General features: G+C 40.7%; 2 protein-coding genes across 3 annotated transcripts; both read left to right on the top strand.

Annotated features, from left to right (window-relative positions):
• Positions 1 to 127: 127 nt before the first annotated feature.
• Positions 128 to 10,503, top strand: agfg1b (ArfGAP with FG repeats 1b). 2 transcript variants are annotated; one of them, XM_061732602.1, is made up of 12 exons: positions 128 to 422; positions 4,264 to 4,357; positions 4,592 to 4,707; positions 5,262 to 5,403; positions 6,183 to 6,339; positions 6,484 to 6,585; positions 6,827 to 6,971; positions 7,572 to 7,651; positions 7,743 to 7,835; positions 8,038 to 8,196; positions 8,727 to 8,821; positions 8,967 to 10,503. In XM_061732602.1, exons 1-12 carry the CDS (start codon positions 256 to 258, stop codon positions 9,024 to 9,026), a joined length of 1,410 nt encoding a protein of 469 aa, XP_061588586.1. In that variant the 5' UTR covers positions 128 to 255; the 3' UTR covers positions 9,027 to 10,503. The 2 variants fall into 2 exon arrangements, with proteins under 2 accessions (XP_061588586.1, XP_061588587.1); XM_061732603.1 differs by lacking the exon at positions 6,484 to 6,585.
• A 1,055-nt stretch (positions 10,504 to 11,558) lies between these two features.
• Positions 11,559 to 14,006, top strand: fbxo36b (F-box protein 36b). Its single transcript, XM_061731201.1, has 4 exons — positions 11,559 to 11,654; positions 12,570 to 12,678; positions 13,112 to 13,284; positions 13,446 to 14,006. Exons 1-4 carry the CDS (start codon positions 11,559 to 11,561, stop codon positions 13,896 to 13,898), a joined length of 831 nt encoding a protein of 276 aa, XP_061587185.1. The 3' UTR covers positions 13,899 to 14,006.
• Positions 14,007 to 19,635: the final 5,629 nt, after the last annotated feature.

Raw genomic sequence — 19,635 nt, 5'->3', positions numbered from 1 at the left:
CAAATACTTTATGATCAAAAATCCAGTTGGAAGTGTGAACTCGTTAGGAACGGTCCCGCTCCCCGCCGGCAGGGGGCGCCGGTGACTCCGGCGGTGTCCGCCACCGCCGCGTCCTCCTTGGGTCGAGGAAGAGTGTCCCGGAGCTCGGCCGGAGCCGTCAGCCGCGGCCAGTCTGTCCCAGGACCCCCGCCCCTGCGCCGGCTGCCCCCGCCGGCGACACCCGCCCGCGACACCCGCACCCCCCGCCGCTCCGCCATGGCGACCAGCGCCAAGCGCAAGCAGGAGGAGACGCACCTGCGGATGCTGCGGGAGATGACGAGCCTGCCCGCCAACAGGAAGTGCTTCGACTGCGACCAGCGCGGCCCGACCTACGCCAACACCACCGTGGGCTCGTTCGTGTGCACCACCTGCTCCGGGATCCTGTGAGTGAGAACCGCCGCCCTGGTTACAGCCCTGGTTACAGAGGCCACGATGGAGCCGCGCTGTTGCTATGGCAACCAGCCGGGTCAGCACCGTTAGCTGGTTAGCTCCAGTCACCTGTGAGAGTGACTGGTGTCTAGGGTTCAAACCTTTCACAAATAGAAATAAGGGACGCCCCGATTTCAGCAGTGCAGGCGCCAAAAAAGGGACATCCCCAAAACTTCTAAACGGCATAGAAATGTATTTATTTTATATGAAAAACAAAATGCTTTGATTTAAAGGTTAAAGTAGCATTGAATTTGCATGACTGTAACAGCCAACCATACTGAACTGAAACAGCCTCCTATGCTTCTATGCTATGTATCTATGTCCACATCAGCCAACATCAGAGGCGTCTTCAGTATTCACATTCATTACTTAGGTAGAAGTATAGATACTAGAGTTTAAAAATACTCCTGTAGAAGTTGAAGTATCAACTCAGTTTTTTACTCAAGTAAAAGTATAAAAGTACTGGTTTCAAAACTACTTAAAGTATAAAAGTAAAAGTAATGTAAGGGGGACAAAAGGCATTGAAAATGAATGCATCTTAGTATAATGCAAATATATTGAAGAACCATATATGTGTACTATTGAGAATTAACATGTGTTTCAGAGAGCAGGAGATATGATGACTAGTGTCCTATAAGTATTGTAATGGTGCAAAAAGTCAAACCTCAGAGGCATGTTATCATTTATCCTAACCTTTATTGGAATGTACATCCAAGTTTAGTTGCAGGAATCTGAGGGAACGGATGTAAGAACAAAACTGGACAAGAACATCTGAAACAACCACAACCAAATTCACTCTATCCGGATGGAGCAATTTAACTGGATAGTTTTTTTTTTAAAGGCCGAAATGAAATAGAGTAACAAGGTTGTTTTTAAAATGTAAGGAGTAAAAAGTACAGATAATTGCGTGAACATGTAAGGAGTAAAAGTAAAAAGTCGTCTGAAAAATAATTACTCCAGTGAAGTATAGATAACCAAAATTTCTACTTAAGTAAGGTAACAAAGTATTTGTACTTCGTAACTTGACACCTCTGCAGGTGAAGGTCGGGAAATTAGGATATGGTGTAAAAGTTAATTTATTTCAATAATTCACCTTAAAAGGTGAAACTAAGTATATTATACACCCCCAGTCAGTTTCTTTTTGGTCTGACTCCTGGAGGCATGTAACCAAGGGATCAAGAACACTTGATACATAAACTTTTGATGACTGCTAGGAAAATGGTGACAATAAAGTGGTTGAATACACAGCCACCGACAGTGGCACAGAGGAAACAGAAGCTAAGGGAGGTGTATGGAATGGAGGCTTTAACTGCTCGATTACAATTAAGGTCTGATGTTTTTGTGAGGAGATGGCTCCCTATTGCCAGGTACCTTTCCAACTGAGGAGAATCCGGGGTACGCAGGATGTCTCAACTGTCAATGTATTTGTTATTTTTCATTTATCAGTTTTATTCAACTTTCTAGACCCCACTGGCCCCATTTTCTTACTGTCTTAAGGCCTTCATATATATTCTGTGATGTTGTCAAGAAATGTCTGTGTTTTTCTTCATTAAAAATAAAGTTCCAAAACAAAAAGGTGAAACTAATACATTACATAGTCTCAAAGCAAGATGTGTTAAACCCTTATTTGTTATAATTCTGATGATTGATTTGATTTCATAATATAGATATTTTTTATTTGGGGTTTTCATAAACTGTGAGCCATAATCACCAAAATTTATAACAACTAAAGGCTTGAAATATCTCACTTTGAATGTAGTGGGAAATAATATATGTGTTTCACCTTTAGTTGAATTTACTACAAATGAAGTTCTGCAATATATTCAAATTTTCCGACCTTCACCTGTATATTATGACATCAATAAATAAGAGTATAATATATGTCCGTATTGGTTCAATACGGAACGCAATATTTCAGGGTACGGGTGGCGAGCCTAGGGTGGGAGGGTTAAGTTTGGGTTTGTAGGGCTGGGTCTGTTTACAGGGCTGCTTCACGGTGGTGAGGTGTCCCGGGCAGGTCTGGGCTCAGTCTCCCGTGGTGCAGGTTTGCACCTCCACCTGCAACCACTGCAAGAACAAACCCCATCTCGGGGTTGCACGTCAGCCTGATCCTTGACAAAAGCAGTGGTGGGGTGGACTTCTCAACCTGGAAACCATATTTAATACCAAGGCCGCTTTCTTCACTCATAAGACAAACTTTTCTGCTGACATTCTGCCAAACGTGTTTCACGTCAGGGGTGATGATGGAAACCTTCATCCGTGGTGAATAGTGGCTGTACTGCTATTGTAGTGGGAATGGATGGAGGTGATGTGGAGATGTTGCATTGGATTGGGCTCATAAAAGCTATTCAATATTGTTTTGATGTGGCTTTAAGGTGACAAACATGTGTTGTTGTTTTTTCAAGTTGTAAGAGTCAAGCTTCCTTCATATTTTGTTTCTCCATGGTGAGAAAACTCAAACTTGTCACACCAGCTGCTTGTTCAGGGATTTCCTTTTTGGATTCTTGTGTCATTCGTGACGGTGATGATACTGTCAACATTCATAATGCTCTATCGTACACGCTGTGACAATACAAGGAATGTAGTACATCAGTTAGGAGATAAGGAGTATTTTATTCTTATAACACCAAAATAACTGGTAGCTTTTGGCCTATTCAAACACTGGTCAGCAAAGATGTGAGGATTGAAATGTTGGACTTAAATCAACCACAACTAAAAGGGAAGTATAAAGGCTAACATTGGCCATAAGCCAGCTCCAAGTTGGAATTTGTCAGTGGGATTAGGTCTGTATCAGGTTTTAGCTTGAGGAAACAATACTTTTTCCTTTTTCCTTGCAAGTTTGAAATCTCAACCAAGTGCGTCACATTGACGGAGGATTGAAACTTCTTGTTTTTCCACTTGGTTCATGAACTGACTCAGGTTTTCATTCAATTTCTTCACTGAGATAAATTCAAATTCCAACGCACATCCCACATTCTCACGTGCGGACCCCCCCTCACACTCGGGCACCCTTGGTTTGAGGGGCAGGAAAGAGCTACTTGACACACAACACTGTTAAAATACATCTTTTGTAAATGTTTGCATTTCTGATGAGATATGTTTAACAATATAAACTTATTTGGCATACATGTGGAATTTTGCATAAGAGACTCAATCAGTAATTCGGTATCCTGTACCAGATGTTTTATATCGCTCCACTCTGTTCATAATCATTGCTGAGAAGAGTTGTAACCTGACTGGTGACCTTTCTTTAACAGTAATGTTCAACCAAACAATTTATGTTTTTCTTTTTGTCTTTTTTTTTCTACTTCTTTTAACATTTGGCAGTAAGACAAGGCAATTTTTTGTATAGCACATTTCACACAAAGGAAGCTTGAAATGCTGAACAAAGGCATTAAGATGGAAAGAACAGAAACAAATATTAATTTAGATAAAAGAATAGCATAAACAATATCAGAAAAGGACACACACAGATACACACAATGAACAATCAAAAGTTTTCTGTTTCTTTTTAAGACATTGCACTTTCCAATCTCTTTCCCTGCTCAAGAGTGTTTATTTTGATTCACACATCAAATTCCAGTTAATTTCCCCTCACAGCTTTGGTTTAATTTTGTTTTCTTCACTAAACGGTCAATTCATCTCTGGTTTGTGTTCGTACTTGTTTGAGATAAATCGATTGGAAGATTCTGTGGTTTGGTTTTGTCGTTTGCTTGCTTCATGTCACACGTGCAGCCTCGGGTTGTGTCCTGCTTCTCTTGTTCTGGAGCTGACGTTTACCTCCTCCACTCACAGGCGAGGACTGAATCCCCCACACAGAGTGAAGTCCATCTCTATGACCACTTTCACACCGCAGGAAATTGAGTTCCTACAAAAACAGAGCAATCAGGTATCCCACACACTTCATTTTCCTAACCGTGACTATGGATAGATTCATGGATGCTGTTTTAAGTTTTGTCAGCTTATTGACATTCCTTTCACTCTCTCTCTTTCCCCCCTCTCATTCTTTGCCATCCCTTCCCCCCTTTCCCCTTCACTTTCTCTCATCTCCTTCCCGGCTGTGCTGCTACCCCCACCTCAATGCCCTCCCTCCCACTCTCCTCATTCCTGTGCCCCCCTGTAGGTCTGTAAACACATCTGGTTGGGCCTCTATGACGACAGGACATCAGTTGTTCCAGATTTCCGAGAACCACAAAAAGTAAAAGAGTTCCTCCAGGAGAAATATGAAAAGAAAAGATGGTAAAATACACTTTATTGTTCTTTATTTTTCAAGAGTAGATTGATACACCCATATTTTAGTTCCTGTGGATGCACATCAAAGAAATGAATGAATTGGAAAATGTCTTTACTTGGACAGTATATAACTGAGAGTGTTAAGAAATCCCAAAGCTCCACAGATCCACAGGTACTGTTTGTTACTGTCAGCTGTGATGCAAAGAAAAGAATGCTGAGCGTTAAGTGTTACCTAACTTTGCCAAAACCCACACAGTTGTGGACATAACCATATGTTTCAGTTGCACAACTACATTGTCTCTCTGTTGCTAAAGAAAGGACGGTTTAATTACCACACTATCTACAAAGAAAAGTCAAATGTATTTAGCTTTAATTATATTACGTTAAAAGTTTAAGTAGTAATTCAAATATATATATGTAACATTTTCAAAAGGCATTAATTCTTTAACACTATTAACCTGTATTTGTTATGGGGCTTCAGTGAGATTATGTAACAAGGGCTGGAACTGCTCAGAATAAATACGTCTCCTTTGTGTTGATGTTCTTCCCTGAACGCGAAGGTATGTTCCTCCAGAGCAGGCCAGAGCGGCAGTGAGTGTTCAGGCCTCTGTGTCCGGCTCCTCAGCCAGCAGCACCGGCAGCACCCCTGAAGTCCAACCCCTCAAAACCCTGCAGCTCAATAGGACCCCAGTGCGACGACAGGTCAGAATGGGATTTGGGACACTCAGGCCCCGTTTACACGTAGCCGGGTATTTACAAAAACGGAGGCGTTTTCATGCGTTTTGGCCGTTCGTTTACACGGAAACGGCGGTCAAAGTCACCAAAAACGATCATTTCTGAAAACTCCGGCCAAAGTGGAGATTTTCAAAAACTCCGTTTTCCCGTTTGCGTCTAAACGGGGGAAAACGGAGGAAAACGGAGATTTAAGCTTCAGAACGTCACATTATGCACCAGAAACTCACCAGCGTCATGTGTGCGACCTGTGTTTACAATTAGTTTGGCCACCGTCAATATTTTCTTGTATTTTACCTGTTTAATATTCTAAAGTCACACTTAAAAGTAACTCCCCCCCCCGTCCAGCCTCCTGCTCATTCAAGCCTGTGAGCGCGTCAGCCAGCAGCATGAAGCCTGAATTATGGTTCCGCGTTAAATCGACGGCGTAAGGTACGCGGCGACGCGCAAGGTACGTGCGCGTCGCCGCGTACCCTACGCCGTAGGCTCTGCGTTAATGTAACGCGGAACCATAAATCAGCCTTAACTGGAAGTTACACACGTGTCATTTGTTGATGTTTTTCCAGGATTCTGATTGGCTTGCATGACGTTAAGATCCGTGTCCGTGTAAACGAGGATTTTTTTGAAAACGTAGAGGGGAAAATATCCGTTTTTGTAAATACCCGGCTACGTGTAAACGTGGCCTCAAGATTTATCTCCAGAGAAAACACGTGCATAAATGAAAACCCCCCTTTTCTGTCACCACCCAGTCTCCAGGGTTAGGTCGCTCTCAGGCTCACAGCGCTGCTCAGGAGAAGAAGTTTGACCTGCTCTCAGACCTGGGAGGAGACATTTTTGCCTCGCCATCAAATCAAACTGCCAGCTCTTCTAACTTTGCCAATTTTGCACATTTTTCAAGCCAATCAGGTAAATGTCAGCGGTTTTTCACAGATCAAACTGGTATCACAAACATTTTGAGCAGTCGTCTCAGTTTTTTTTCATCATCCCATGCATTGTCATTGTTTTTATTTCCACATTCCTCTTGTTTTTTTCTCCTCCTGTATGCTGCAGCACCTCAGAATAATTCAAATGCAAACTTTGCCAACTTTGAGGCATTTGGAAACACTACAATCCCATCGAGCACGTCACCTCCATCAAAGTCCTTTCCATCAGGTATCGCCTTCCCCACCGTTGCTTTCCCACCATCCTGCATCCATCCACACAGACTCAACCTGGTCTATGTTTTTTTTTTTTTTTCTTTTTGATTATTCTTATCAACTGTGGTCACAGGACAAGCCTTATGTTTATCCTCTTATGCTCATTGGATGCCCAGAGCATATTTTTCTTTGGTTGTACAGTTTTTAAAGTAAGTGCTTAAATACTGAAAGAGTTGCTAACTAATATTTACTGAAAGGGGGAGGAGTGCCCATTCCGTCAATGTCCGGTGCTGTTACCATTCACTCCCAGCTGGGGAGCTCCGCGGAGGACCGCTATGCTGCCCTGGCTGAGCTAGACAATGAGCTCAGCTCCTCTGCCTCCACAGCCAGCAACGTGCAAGGGTGAGACACTGGCAGATGGAGACACACACACACACAACAATGGCTGATTTTTACATATTGCTCTGCTGAGATATTGCATAGTCAGGGTTTCCGCTGGGTTTTAAAAAGTATTAAAAAGTGATAAATGAAAATTGCCAAATTTAAGGCCATTAAAAGTGTTAAATTCACTGTCAGAGGTATTATTTTTTTTAAATTGGTATTATTTTTTACCTTTTACATTTTAATCAGTCTATTTTATTGTCATTCACAAAGTGAAATAAATGTGAAACATCTGGTCAACATCAATGAGTCTATAAATCTGTTCTGTATAGTGTTCTATAGTTCAAAATCTGTATTAATGTTAAAAGGTCCGTGATTAACACTTAATGTTGTGACAGTTTTTAAAAAAATCTGAAGGTAGTGAAAAAGGTATTAAATTGGTATTAAATTTAACATAAGGATTGCTGTATAAACCCTGATAGTGGAAAAGTACTCGAGCTGTAATATTTCAGAGTTCACTTTGGAATTGATACAGGAGGTTGGTTTGTTTGCATAAACTAGTTGTGGAAGTCCGTTACTTACCTGGATTATGAACATTTTATCGTGTCATTTTCCTACTAGGAATATGTTTGGACCAGTGCTTGGTTCCTCACCAGCTCAGAATGCCTCTGTATTACCCAGCATGCAGCCTGGCTTTGGAGGTAAAAATTACCATTAGAATCTTGACTACAGAATCAAAATATGTTGTTGCATTTAGCTTCAGGACTCATTTTGTGACTGTATTTCACCCAGCCCTGCCATCCACAAATCCTTTTGTTGCCTCAGCGATCCCTCCGGAGATGGCTACCAACCCCTTCCAGACCAATGGGAGAGGTCCGACTGCAGGTGAGAACATGTGAAGTTTGAAACTATTGAAGAATATCTGTTCTTTTGATTAGACATCTGTGTAACGTTGATGTAACCCAGTTACATTGCTAAGTAGTTTTGTGATGTGCCAGACTATCAACAGTCCACTTTGTCTGTGTGTGTGTGTGTTGTGGGAATGTGTGCACACACACTGTGTACACATGCTGTATGTGTCTTGTAGCGTCATTTGGTACTGGCTCTATGAGCATGCCCGCCGGCTTTGGGAATGCCTCTTCCTATTGCCTGCCGACCAGTTTCAGTGGAAATTTCCAGCAGCAATTCCCTGGCCAGGCTCCCATCTCTTACTCTCAACCTGGGGCCTATCACCCTCAGTCTAATGGTTAGTGCCCCGCCTTTGTTCTCTTGCCCTGTTGCACCTGTGGAGTACCAGTCACTAATTTAAGGCATTTATTCCTTGCCATGAATTTGATTTTCTTATCTAAAAATGGTCCTCTATACTGAGAAATATGCTAAAGCCTGGCTGATGTGTGACGTGCCAGTGACAGCTACTGCACAGTGATAGAAAGTTGCATTTGGGGTGCAAAGCTTTTTCTGATCCAGAAACACGATGACAAATCAATCTGACATCACCCGCACAGCTTTGTTCACGCCTGAAGGCAACCTGACGTGCTGGGGTTTGGCCCTCTCGTTGATCTTTCTCTCCTCCACGTTCCTCGTCCGTTCAAGTTTAAAAGTTAACTTTTATTATTATTTATGGTTTGGTGATTTAACATTTACATAAGATAATAAAATATGACCTGCACTGGAGGAAACAAACCAGAAATATGATGTCCTACCGCTTATTTGTTTAAATGCTGGGTTGAACAGACTGAACCTGTTGTAAAAGCTTCTGTCTGCTGTCACCAACAGGCCCTGGATTTCCAGTCTACGGTCAGAACAAGCCCTCAGTTACGCCTTTTGGGCAGCCTATAGCTGTTCCTGGCATGTCTAATAATCCCTTCATGGTGAGCATGTACACCCTTCAGTGATTCTGTTAGAAGCTTGTCTGTTTGTAACAAATAAAGCCAATCAAAAGTATATCCTTTAGCAGAGATGTTTTTTATTGGTGTATAAAATTCTACCTAACTTTTTTTTTAAATATAATTTCAGGCTGGATCCCAAGGCGGGTCATTCCCTTCAGGAGGTTCATCCACCAACCCTTTCTTGTAGCACAGCTCCTGATCTCGCCACCAGAGGGCAGCATGCAGCACATACTAAAAGCACCCGTTGTCCAACAATTTGTGGCAGTTCATTTCGTAAAAAACAGATTTACGATTATTTTTTTCTTCCATAAAAGAAGTTTACAACACTATGAAGGAGTACAAAGGAGCCTATTAAAGACTATGGGATTGTTAGAGGTGGGGGGAATGTACTGTTTGGACTATAAACATAGTATGCTTTTTATTTTTAATTTTTTATATATAATATATATAAAACTGCAAGCTCTCTGCATATCACTATTTGTAATCACAAATAAGTACATGTAATGTATAACACGGACTGGATTAACAAGGATGAGTATGCACACTCCTTATGTTGAAAAAAGAAAAGAAAACACTAATAATTGTCAACATCGGTAGGGATTTACGTTTTGGGTATGAACAGGGTTCCGTTCAAATCCGATTGTGGTTTTAAGTAGCCATGATAGTGCAGGTGCTTCATCTTTAAAAGGGATTTTGTTCTGTCAATAGTTTTAAGTGTATTGCTACTATATTGGCACAAAGGAATTTCCTGTCTCTACCAGTGGCTCCAGCGTGCTGTTCCTAAATGAAGAAAGTTGGCTATAACCCAAAGCAACCAAATTCACATCTTTGTAAGTTGCAGTAATATCCTTAAGAAGTTGATGAGACACATCTTTAGCTGCAGAATATTAATCAACAATTGAACTATTGCCAATGTTTATGAATTGTGAAAAACCGTTATAGGTATAAGTTTGGCCCTTAAACCAAGCGCTACTCAAACAGCTTTTTTATGAGGCAAGCAAAGCCAACAAAGACTGATTTTAGCCCAACAGTTGACTTGTCTCTTTGAGCACACGCGTTGAAAAGGCCAGAAAGGTTAGTTGTTATGAGTATGTCTGTGTCCCATTATTTTACCTAACAAGTCATTGGTGAAACTGTGTTTAGTATACTCTAGTAACCTCAGTTCTGCTTGTTGTAAGATGAGTATATTTCAGATATGCACTATATTTTATGAATAAAAGACAAATGGAAAGACTGTTAATGAAAGTTTCAGACCTCTGATCCAGTTTGGGTTACCTCTTAACTGAAAAGTGGCAGTTCACATGTGTGAAGGTGGCTTATTCTTTAAAGAAAAGGGAAAAAAAATGCATTTAAAATGGGAATACTTGCAACTGTCTATGTTCACGTTACTAACCTCCCTTGATACCAGTCTTCTCTGCCCTGTTACAAGCTGCGGAGGAATATTGGCCCTGGTTTCTTTATGATAAGGGAAGAGACAAGAACATTAATTTAGGAAATACCCGGATATCTGAATCATCTTGTGATTCAGGAGATCTTGGGTCTCAGTTGTGCCACCCATGACTAACAATGAATTTGCCAACATGTCTCTTGTTTTTCAAGAATAGGTAAGTTAATGTGTACATATATAAATATATCTAAATAAATTAAAAGATTTTTAACTAAAAGGTTGAGTTGAACTTTCATTTGTTATTGCTCCAGTAGAAGGTTTTTTATACAATTAGACTGTTAGATCTGCGGTGCACTGTGCTAAATGAAAGGTGATCAATGTGAAAGAATCGTGATATATTTCCAATTTCAAATACCTGTAATGGTGTAAGGACCAAAGATAACACGGGACAAATGTTTGAATTTGTTCAATATATGTATTCAAAATATAGTACACAAAAATCTAAGATGGAAAAACTTTCTTTTAACACAAATTTGGGAAAAATGTGTATGGCAGTAGACGAGGAAGCAAAATAAAGAATACCATTGGTTTGTAAAAGCCAAAGTAAACATTCTTCAAAAAGGAAAAGACAAGGGAAAAAACTACAGATGTGAAAGAATTGCAGATCATTATATTTGGAGTGTAGGCATTTTTAATAGCTTTTTTTAATTTGAGACGAAGATAATGTTTTAACAACTGAAAATTGACATTTTAATGCCTTAAATTTGTGAATCTAAAATGTAGCCAATAGAGGAAATAAAATATAGATTTTTTTCCCCAACTATTTTCTATAACTTGTAAACAAATACTTATAATAATGCACAAACGTGTCAAAAATATGGTCCATAATAAACTGAAATGGTTGTGTTCGCAAGTCTAGAAGAGATGAGCAACAGTCTCTGGAGGTGAAATACAGGATAATATCACAGACTGCAGGAAAGAACAGCATGACAGGATACTATTAATACTACACTGTTAACACAACACTGTTGGATCATACATCAGCCGTGCAGCAGTGGAGTGCTTTAAAATCACGTGTACTTACCAACCAATAGGAATGCAGCCTGGGGTCACATGGCTCGGCCAACGTAAAGCCATGACGTATACACGTTTAGCGAACAATAAAAACAAAACTGATTAAATCTTCTGACAGCTTTCTGTTTTTTTTTGTGGCTTTTAAATGCTGTTTATTAAAAAAAAACAAAAAAAAAACAAGAAAACAAAAAATAAAATAAAAACAAGGTGAGGAGGGGCCGTTACCATCGGTTACCATGACGACAGCCAAGCCCCGACATGGCGCGCCTACTATCAGACCCGTGGTTTGAAATCGCCGGACAGGCTCCTGCACCCAACAAGAACTACTATCACTTTACTGTCACTAAGTCAGAAGTAAGTGATAATATGTTTAACCAGATTGTCATGATTAACTCTTGACAGATCAATGCAAATGTTGCCGAGTGTTAATGGACCTTTAGGGGTGCAGATCCGATGTCAGGATTGGGGGGGACGGGGACACCAACGTGATTTAAATTTTTTGCCAATATGCAACTCATACCATGCCATAAATTGGTAAAGGCTCGCCAAAAAATACTGCACAGGGAATCATTTATTGTGCTCACCTTTCTTGTTTATTTGTCCTAAAGAGCCAACAGTGTGTGTCACTGCTTACTTAACTGTTATATTCGTAAATCATAATTTTAAGGGTTTTGGGCATGTAGTGTCTACTCATCTCAAATTCTTCTCACCATCTTCCTTTTATCCTATGGGACTACTTTATGCACGATCAATTGATATATGGATGAAATATGGATCCCTAAACAAGTTTTTTAAACTAACTGATCATGTTTTAACACAGTTATGGTGGTAAACAGTTCTAAAAAAAAAGGACCCATTGCTAAGAGCACAGAACGTTGACAAAAAGTCACTGTCGAGGCCATCAAAAATTTTAAAAATATTAATTCAGACTAAAAAAATACTTTCATTATTAATTTTCATTAATACTTTCAAACTTTCATTCTGTACACCTCAAAACGCACCGTGGATGTATTATTTTTTTAGAAATATATTTTTAATAAATATTCTACATATTCAACCTTTAAGTCTGAAAATACATTTGTTCAATTTTGAATAATTTAGGGTATTTTTATTGGGGGGGACAATTCATGTTTTTCAGAAATTGGGGGGGACATGCCCCCCCCGTCCCCCCCGGGATCTGCACCCATGCTTTGATGAGATGTAGACACCAGAAACATTCCTTGTAAACAACAAACCAGCATCAGTTGACTTTGGTTTTGTTGTCTCCAGGTTAGATGGAGATGGTGGAAGATTTCTCCAAGAGTTGTGGACAGGTTGACCAAGCCGGGAGAGCAGAAGGAGTCCCACTGTGACTTCTTGGATGACACCTTGTTACAGTGTAAGAACTCTATACTGAGGCAACATACCAGAAAATGGGACATTTTATAAGTGGAGAGTTAAAAATCCTGCTTTTACCTTTCATGATTGAAAAATATCACAGTTTCCTGTTTCAGTATCCCACTGACTTAATGTAACATCGTCTTGGCACATTTGGAGGTTATTAAACCAAGGATGTACATACATTAGATCTTAAAAATCACATGAACCATCTTCTGCACCATTATGAGAAGTGGTTTGGTAAAAGTGTGGTGATCTGACAGCAGGAATTTTACAGGTAAAAGGGGGGAAATGCAATACATTTTTCACATCCACCAGCACATCCTTGCTGCCAAGGACCGGCAGATATCTCACATTATTTGAATTCTCTTGAATATAACTGAGATTAGCAAACTTCAATATGGATGACAGATGGACAATGTGCTTCTCTTTAGGTGAAGTCAGTATGGTATTTGGCCAAAATATCTTGAAGTACACCAAAGCTCTGTGCAAAGGCCAGTATGATTATCTTGAGCGCCTGCCCGACTCCTTACTTCTACGGATAATAAACTATCTGGAGCTTGAGGATGTGGGTCAGCTTGAACGAACGTCACACAGGTTCAGGAAGGTAGGTTCCACAAACACACAAAAAATTCTTGACGTAATCATTATTAAAATTACTTTTAAGGTTTTATCATCGCACATTTAGTTTCGTTATGAAATAATCTTTAAAGGTACTTATGGCCAGTGTATTGTTAGATTAATTAGACCTAATTGTCTGTTCTTCAGCTTTGTGGGTCAGAAGAGTTTTGGGAGCAGGCGGTGCGCCAGAGCTTTAACACAGTTTCACCCGAGGTGTCATCTTTGGCGTTTGACGTGGGCTGGCGCAGCATTTTCTACAGCAACAAGCTTCATCTGCAGAAGCTGCTCAGTCGCAGGAGGCTGAAGGCTGAGGAGCAGCAGGAAAGGCAGGTCTCTGACCCCGACACCAAGGCAGAAGAGAATCTGCAAATGAAAGCAGAAATCAACCTTGTGCTGGCTTCTGAAGAGGAATCTCTTTCTGGCACGTTCTGGCACCTACGCACGGGCATTGGTTCTGCCGATGGTTTTGATCCTAACCCTGATCCGGATGCTGTCTACGAGTCCATCGAGGTTGGGCCTGGGCCGTTCACGGCCCAGAGCGGCACACAGAGCAGCGCTATGGGAGACTTCAATACGGAGTCAGTTAAGACCATGAGCTAAGCCTTTTAATAAATGATGCTTCTCTAGTCTTCAATTTCATTCTGATGGTTGGATTTTTACGATTTAATGCACACATTTTTGTTTTCCTGTTCTAAAATTGGTTTTGTAATGATATTATTCCCTTTGTTTTGTTATTTTTCGGTTGCCAAGTTTCATTATTACATTGTTTCATCACAAAGTACCAGTAAAAAAATAGTTAACCCCCCTTGTAGATGATTATATTCGTTTTAATGCACTTTCTTTAACTTTAAGGCATCTGCTATGTTTCACATGTTTCATCTGTTCATATTTTCTTGTTTGGTTAATATTAACTAATGCTACATAAAATTTTACTATGTACGTGTTAAAATGCAGACCTTCCTGCTAAAAAGGTCATGCATAGACGGGAAGGAGGGTGACAATAGAGCATAATATCAATATGACGCTCTCTGTAAATGTAAAAATTAATAAATGGTTCTAGTGTCTGTATTCTTGAATGACATTATCTTTGTTCGGCGTTCTTCAAGAAGTGTGATGTGAATTTATCTTATATACACATGGTAAATCCTTCCACTTTAAGTTTGGTCATGTCAACATCTTATTCTTCAGGATGAGGTTCCCCTCTGCAACGCTTCAGTGTTTAGTTCAGTGTTTTCCCACTAATCATGTACAGAAGGGAGAGACCATCAAGTGCCTTTTCAGCTTTTTAAACATCTCTACCTGCTCAAATTTGAACTGAAACATAATATCTTACCAAAACAAGTTATGAATTTTTTTTATATATTTATATTTAATATATTAAAAAAATTCTTCTTTGCAGGTCCTACATCCTACATCCCTCTCAGTTTGGGTCTGACATATCAGGCTTGGAAAATGCAATTTTTCGTTTTTCTTTTTCACCATTAGTACCAACAGTTCTGGCCTGGTTTTGATAAGCGGTTTAGAGTACGATCATGATCTGTCTTCATAGAGGACGCAGATAATGTTTGAGTTTTGATTGGATTATGAGTGTAGCAGACTCAGAAAGCGTCCCCTAGGGGGCACAAGCTGCTCCAGCTAAAGGCCTGCTCCATGTTCAGCCCCTGACGTCATCCTCCTCTGCCTTGTCTGTCAAGCTTTGATTCATGGAATATCAAGATTTGATATCTATGTAAGTTATTGATAATATATTGATTCACCCCGAGAATAAAAGCAAAGTCACTTTGCCAGTTTGAAGTGTGACTTTTAGTACTGATTGAAAAGTATAGAATAAACATGTTGAAAACTTTCCTAAAAACAGCATTAACCTGTTTGAGAAGGCTACTTGCAACTGCAACTGGTTTCAGTTTGTTTTGTTTCTTAAAATCTTTTTTTTCATAAGAATATTTCTGCAAGAGTGAGAGTTGGAGCAGGGATTTGTCGGAAGTCAGATGCAGCTACGTGTGCTATTGGCCTGCACTGTCTCCACCTGTGCCGCATTGTTTTGTATTTCAGGGCAGAGTTCACCTCAGACGTGGCTGCAGGGGCTTCTGATTCACTAAATGCAAAACTGTGGTTGCAGAGTTTGAACAGCTTAAATTAAGTTTGTGGTGATGTGTAAATGAGGATGGAGAAAACATCATGCAATGTAAGAATATGTACATCAATTTCTATAAAATAGATGAAAATACTAATAAATTATTTATATCTGTAGGATAAAGCAGTTGAGAACTTTTTTAGTTATTTTATTAAAAGGGTAGAACAACATTAATAAGAAACCATGTACAGTCCCCCACTCGTTTTGTAAAGTCCCCAAATCTTAAATGTACGGTATGAAAAGGTTCATTTTTTGTCCATTGCCGTTCTGATCCCAGCTGCTACAATTATTATAGAAGATGGCTTAAAGAGTCCATCTACATTTTATGCTCATTTAATGGATCATAATTTTATTTCCGGGTCCTACTAAAATAGGTTTATGTGATTTACCGTGCACAAACAACATTATTTTCCTGATAGTGAACATTGCAGCTACATCTTATCCCTTCTGGAGACGACGCGGTTCAGTCACTGCCTCGTAGAAGATCCAGCATTTCACAGTTTGGGAGGTCTGTTGTTGGGAAATGCCGCTTATTTTGAAGAATGGATGAAAGTGAGGATATATTTATGATTACCAGTAATTCATGTTCAAAAATACCCTTCACCTCTCCACTGTGTTGCACTGCCAAGTTACTGCGAGTAACACAAACAAGACAAATAAAGCCTACTGACACTAGAAGGAGCTGTGGGAGTTTTCCACATTCACTGTGTGCTGGTGGCAGGTTGTAATTTCACCAGCTCAGTATCTTTACACTTAACACACTGAACCTCTAAAGCTTTTCCACCCAGACACATTCATTTTACTCATGGCCTAAAAAATGAAGAAACACAAAGTTTCAGACTGAGCCAAAGAAGCAGCTTTGTTTACGGTATATTACACAATTTTATCTTGGAATCAGAATCAGCTTTATTCGCCAAGCACGTAAACACATACAAGGAAGTCTTTGCTGGTGGTTGTTGTGTATTTAGTCAACATAATGTAATGTGATAAATATTTATAAAGAAAAAACTATTTTGACCTTTTTTGCTTTATGCTCTCTGTTTGCATCAAACACCACTGTAAAATGTTCTTTAAAGGGCATTTTATGTCTATTTTAAACAGGCCTTGAATCTCTTAAAAACAAGCTTTTGATAGTTTTTTCTATATAAATTTGAAATTCAGCCTCTGGGCTATGTCTTTATCTTTACCGTTTCTAACCTCATTATCTATGCAGGATTCTGAGTGGGCGGGGAGGCTATGATAATGAGGCACTGTGCTGATTGGCTGCCTGAATGACGCGATACACGCGATGAAAAAATGGCGGAAGCTCCGGCCGGCGGAGTTCAGCCTGAATTATGGTTCTGCATTAATTCGATGCAGACCCTATGCCGTACCCTACGCCGTAGGCTCTTCGTTGGTGTAACGCGGAACCATAATTCAGCCTTTACACCGTGTCATGCATGCAATGCGAGCGAGCGTCAGCGACAAAATCAATTCCATTGCTTTATTTTCTATTGGACTGTCCTAACTGGCCTCAGCGACACAGCGCTGCGCAGCACGACGCGGCGCACCGTTTTGAGCTGAACATTTGTCGGACGCCTGGCTGCTTCTATTTTCTTCCTGTCGCTCATGTTGAAAGCCGGTTGAAAGCGCTGTAGGAAACGGTCATGGATGAGGAACAGCTGATCCAGTTAGTTGAAATGAGAAGTTATCTCTATGATTCCTCCTCATTTCACTACAAAAACCTCAATAAAGTGGCAGCTGCTGGAGGGAGATGGACAGAGAGCGTCCGATGTCACGCAGTGCTACGCGATAGTCGGACGCTCGCATGCAGTTACACAGTTTTATAGTTGTGGGCGTAGGTTTCACGCATCGGAAGCCAAGCTCCTGTCGTGACGTCACGACAGGAGCAGAATCTGAACGGCTCGTAGAAGTCACATCACACTGGACGGCTCATCCGGGCGGCTGTACAGACACTGCAGAATTTGGTTGCTTTCCTACTTCTCTGAGTTGGCAGGCTGAGGGAAGACCACTTTATATATGTTAAAGCAAGAAAAAACGTGTTTTTCATAATAGGTCCCCTTTAATGTAATTGCCAATAATGCTGTTCTGATTGTAAATAAATAAATAATAAATACAAATCTGACTTCATCATGTTTAAAACCCTAAATTAGAAAATAGTTATGAGTTAAGTAAGTTAAAGGAGCTTGAGGCCGGATTGAGGCAGGATTTATGAAAAAAATCTGTATACATTTAAGTTTTCTAGTAAAATGTCAGATGAAGCGTTCCAAACCCAAAAGAATGAGCCCTCTAGTGTATCTCTCCGTTGCCCTGAACAGGCTGTGTGCTGCAAAATGTGCTGCAATTCGGTCCCGAATTTCCCACGCTGGGCTGCAGATGTGACGTCACATGACGCTGCATGCACGTTCTCCCCGTTCTCCCGTGCCGGCTTCACTGTTGGCTGCAGTACCCCCGACGGCCGTCGTGGTGAAGGGTGGCGCTAGAGAGTCTCATTTCTTAAAAGGAGCCTCAAGCTCCTTTAAGTAAATAAAACACAGATTCTTCCATTAACTTTGACTTTCATATCTTTGCAGACTGCTTAAAACTAAGGTATCTGGCATCTTCACGTTCATTTGAAACTTAATTAACGCATTTAATTCCAAAAAATGTCGAGACAGAAAAGCTTTTATCACTTTGTAATGTTGGCATCCAATTCAATTCCATTTTATTTATATAGTGTCTATTACAACAGAAGTTGTCTCTAGGATCTTTCCAGAGACCCAGTACAAGACTCCCGAGCAATTATTACATTAACATAACATAAACAATGGCAGGTGAAAACTCCCCTAGTGGGAGAAAAACCTTAAGCCAAACAGTGGCAAGGAAAAACTCCCCTTTAGGAGGGAAGAAACCTTGAGCAGGACCTGGATCATAAGGGGGGACCCTCCTCCTGAAGACCAGCTGGGCAGAGCAGGAAAAGAGAAAACAGAGAGAATGAAGAACAGAGAAAGGAGAGACACAGACACAATGGCTAACTGGTGCACTACAGGGATGACTATATAAACAGATGTACAAAGCAGACACTGAGGTGGTCAGAGAGGGGGGGCAGAATGCCAGCAAGCATAAAGCAGACATCCACACAGACAGGTGGAAGAGAGCAGTGGGATGATCAGAGGGGGGGACTGCAGGTCAGCACGCAGCTCCCGAAGAACGATGGACAAAAATTATGGCTATGAAATACTTATAGTTAATAAAAAATGGAAGAGGACAAGAGAAGAAGGGCATTCAACTTCAAAATTGCTTTATGGCATTTTTGGCATTGACGATATCAGACTATTGAGTGTGCTACAGTCCCGGGGCCTCGCTGTCACATTTCTTGTCATATTTTGGTTTGAAAGTTTCTCTGAATTCTCTGTTGGGGACAGCTCAGGACTGCAGACAAAACCATATCGTCTTCTTCCTCAGATATACCTGTGCAATTATTGCAGAATGAGATATTTGCACTTTTTCTTTTTATCAAAATTTCATGGATATCCTTGTATAGGGGGGTAAATGTTGCCTTCAGTGATCTATGCCAAAGGCACTGATGCAACCCTGTACAGTCACAGAGACTGGCCTTTGGGTTTGGTGCTACAGTATGGACAATCTTTTTTGTCTTTGGTCCGAGTAAAGGCCTGTTTCTTCCAAGAAACATTTGATTCATCTGTATTACATTTGTATTACAGTACTTGACAAGGGCCTCCCAAAAAATTCCTCAGTCATGAGTAAATATAAGCTTTTGATCAATAGTGGCAGTACTGTCTGAGCTATTTTGGATTGTGCTTGCAGGCTTGAAATACAAAACATGGATTTACTGGGTGGTGAATTGGATACGATGTCGGAGGAGGAAGTTGGTTAGACCGGGCAGACCCAAACGTATGGTGAGGGTCTGTTAGGAACGTCTGGCTGAGGCCTCTGTCAAGGAAGTCTTTAACTCTCATCTCTGAGAGAACTGAGAGAACAACTTCGGCAGTTCGAAGTTGTGGACGCAAGGTCTTTGGTGCCTGTCGTGGCGGCATGTCCCGAACCCAGTGGTGGACACCAGAAGTAAGGGATGCTTTGTTTTTGCCTCCAGGACTGCCCGAGCTGCGGCTTGCTTGGTCTGTCGGTACTAACATAGCCCAGTAGGACTCCTTCTTCAGTCTGACAGTATCCCTTACTTCCGGTGTCCACCACCGGGTTCTA

The sequence above is a fragment of the Cololabis saira genome, chromosome 10 (assembly GCF_033807715.1).
Source record: "Cololabis saira isolate AMF1-May2022 chromosome 10, fColSai1.1, whole genome shotgun sequence".
Classification (NCBI taxonomy): domain Eukaryota; kingdom Metazoa; phylum Chordata; class Actinopteri; order Beloniformes; family Belonidae; genus Cololabis; species Cololabis saira.
Note: the sequence above shows the minus strand (reverse complement) of the source record. Positions and strands in the feature narration are given on the sequence as shown.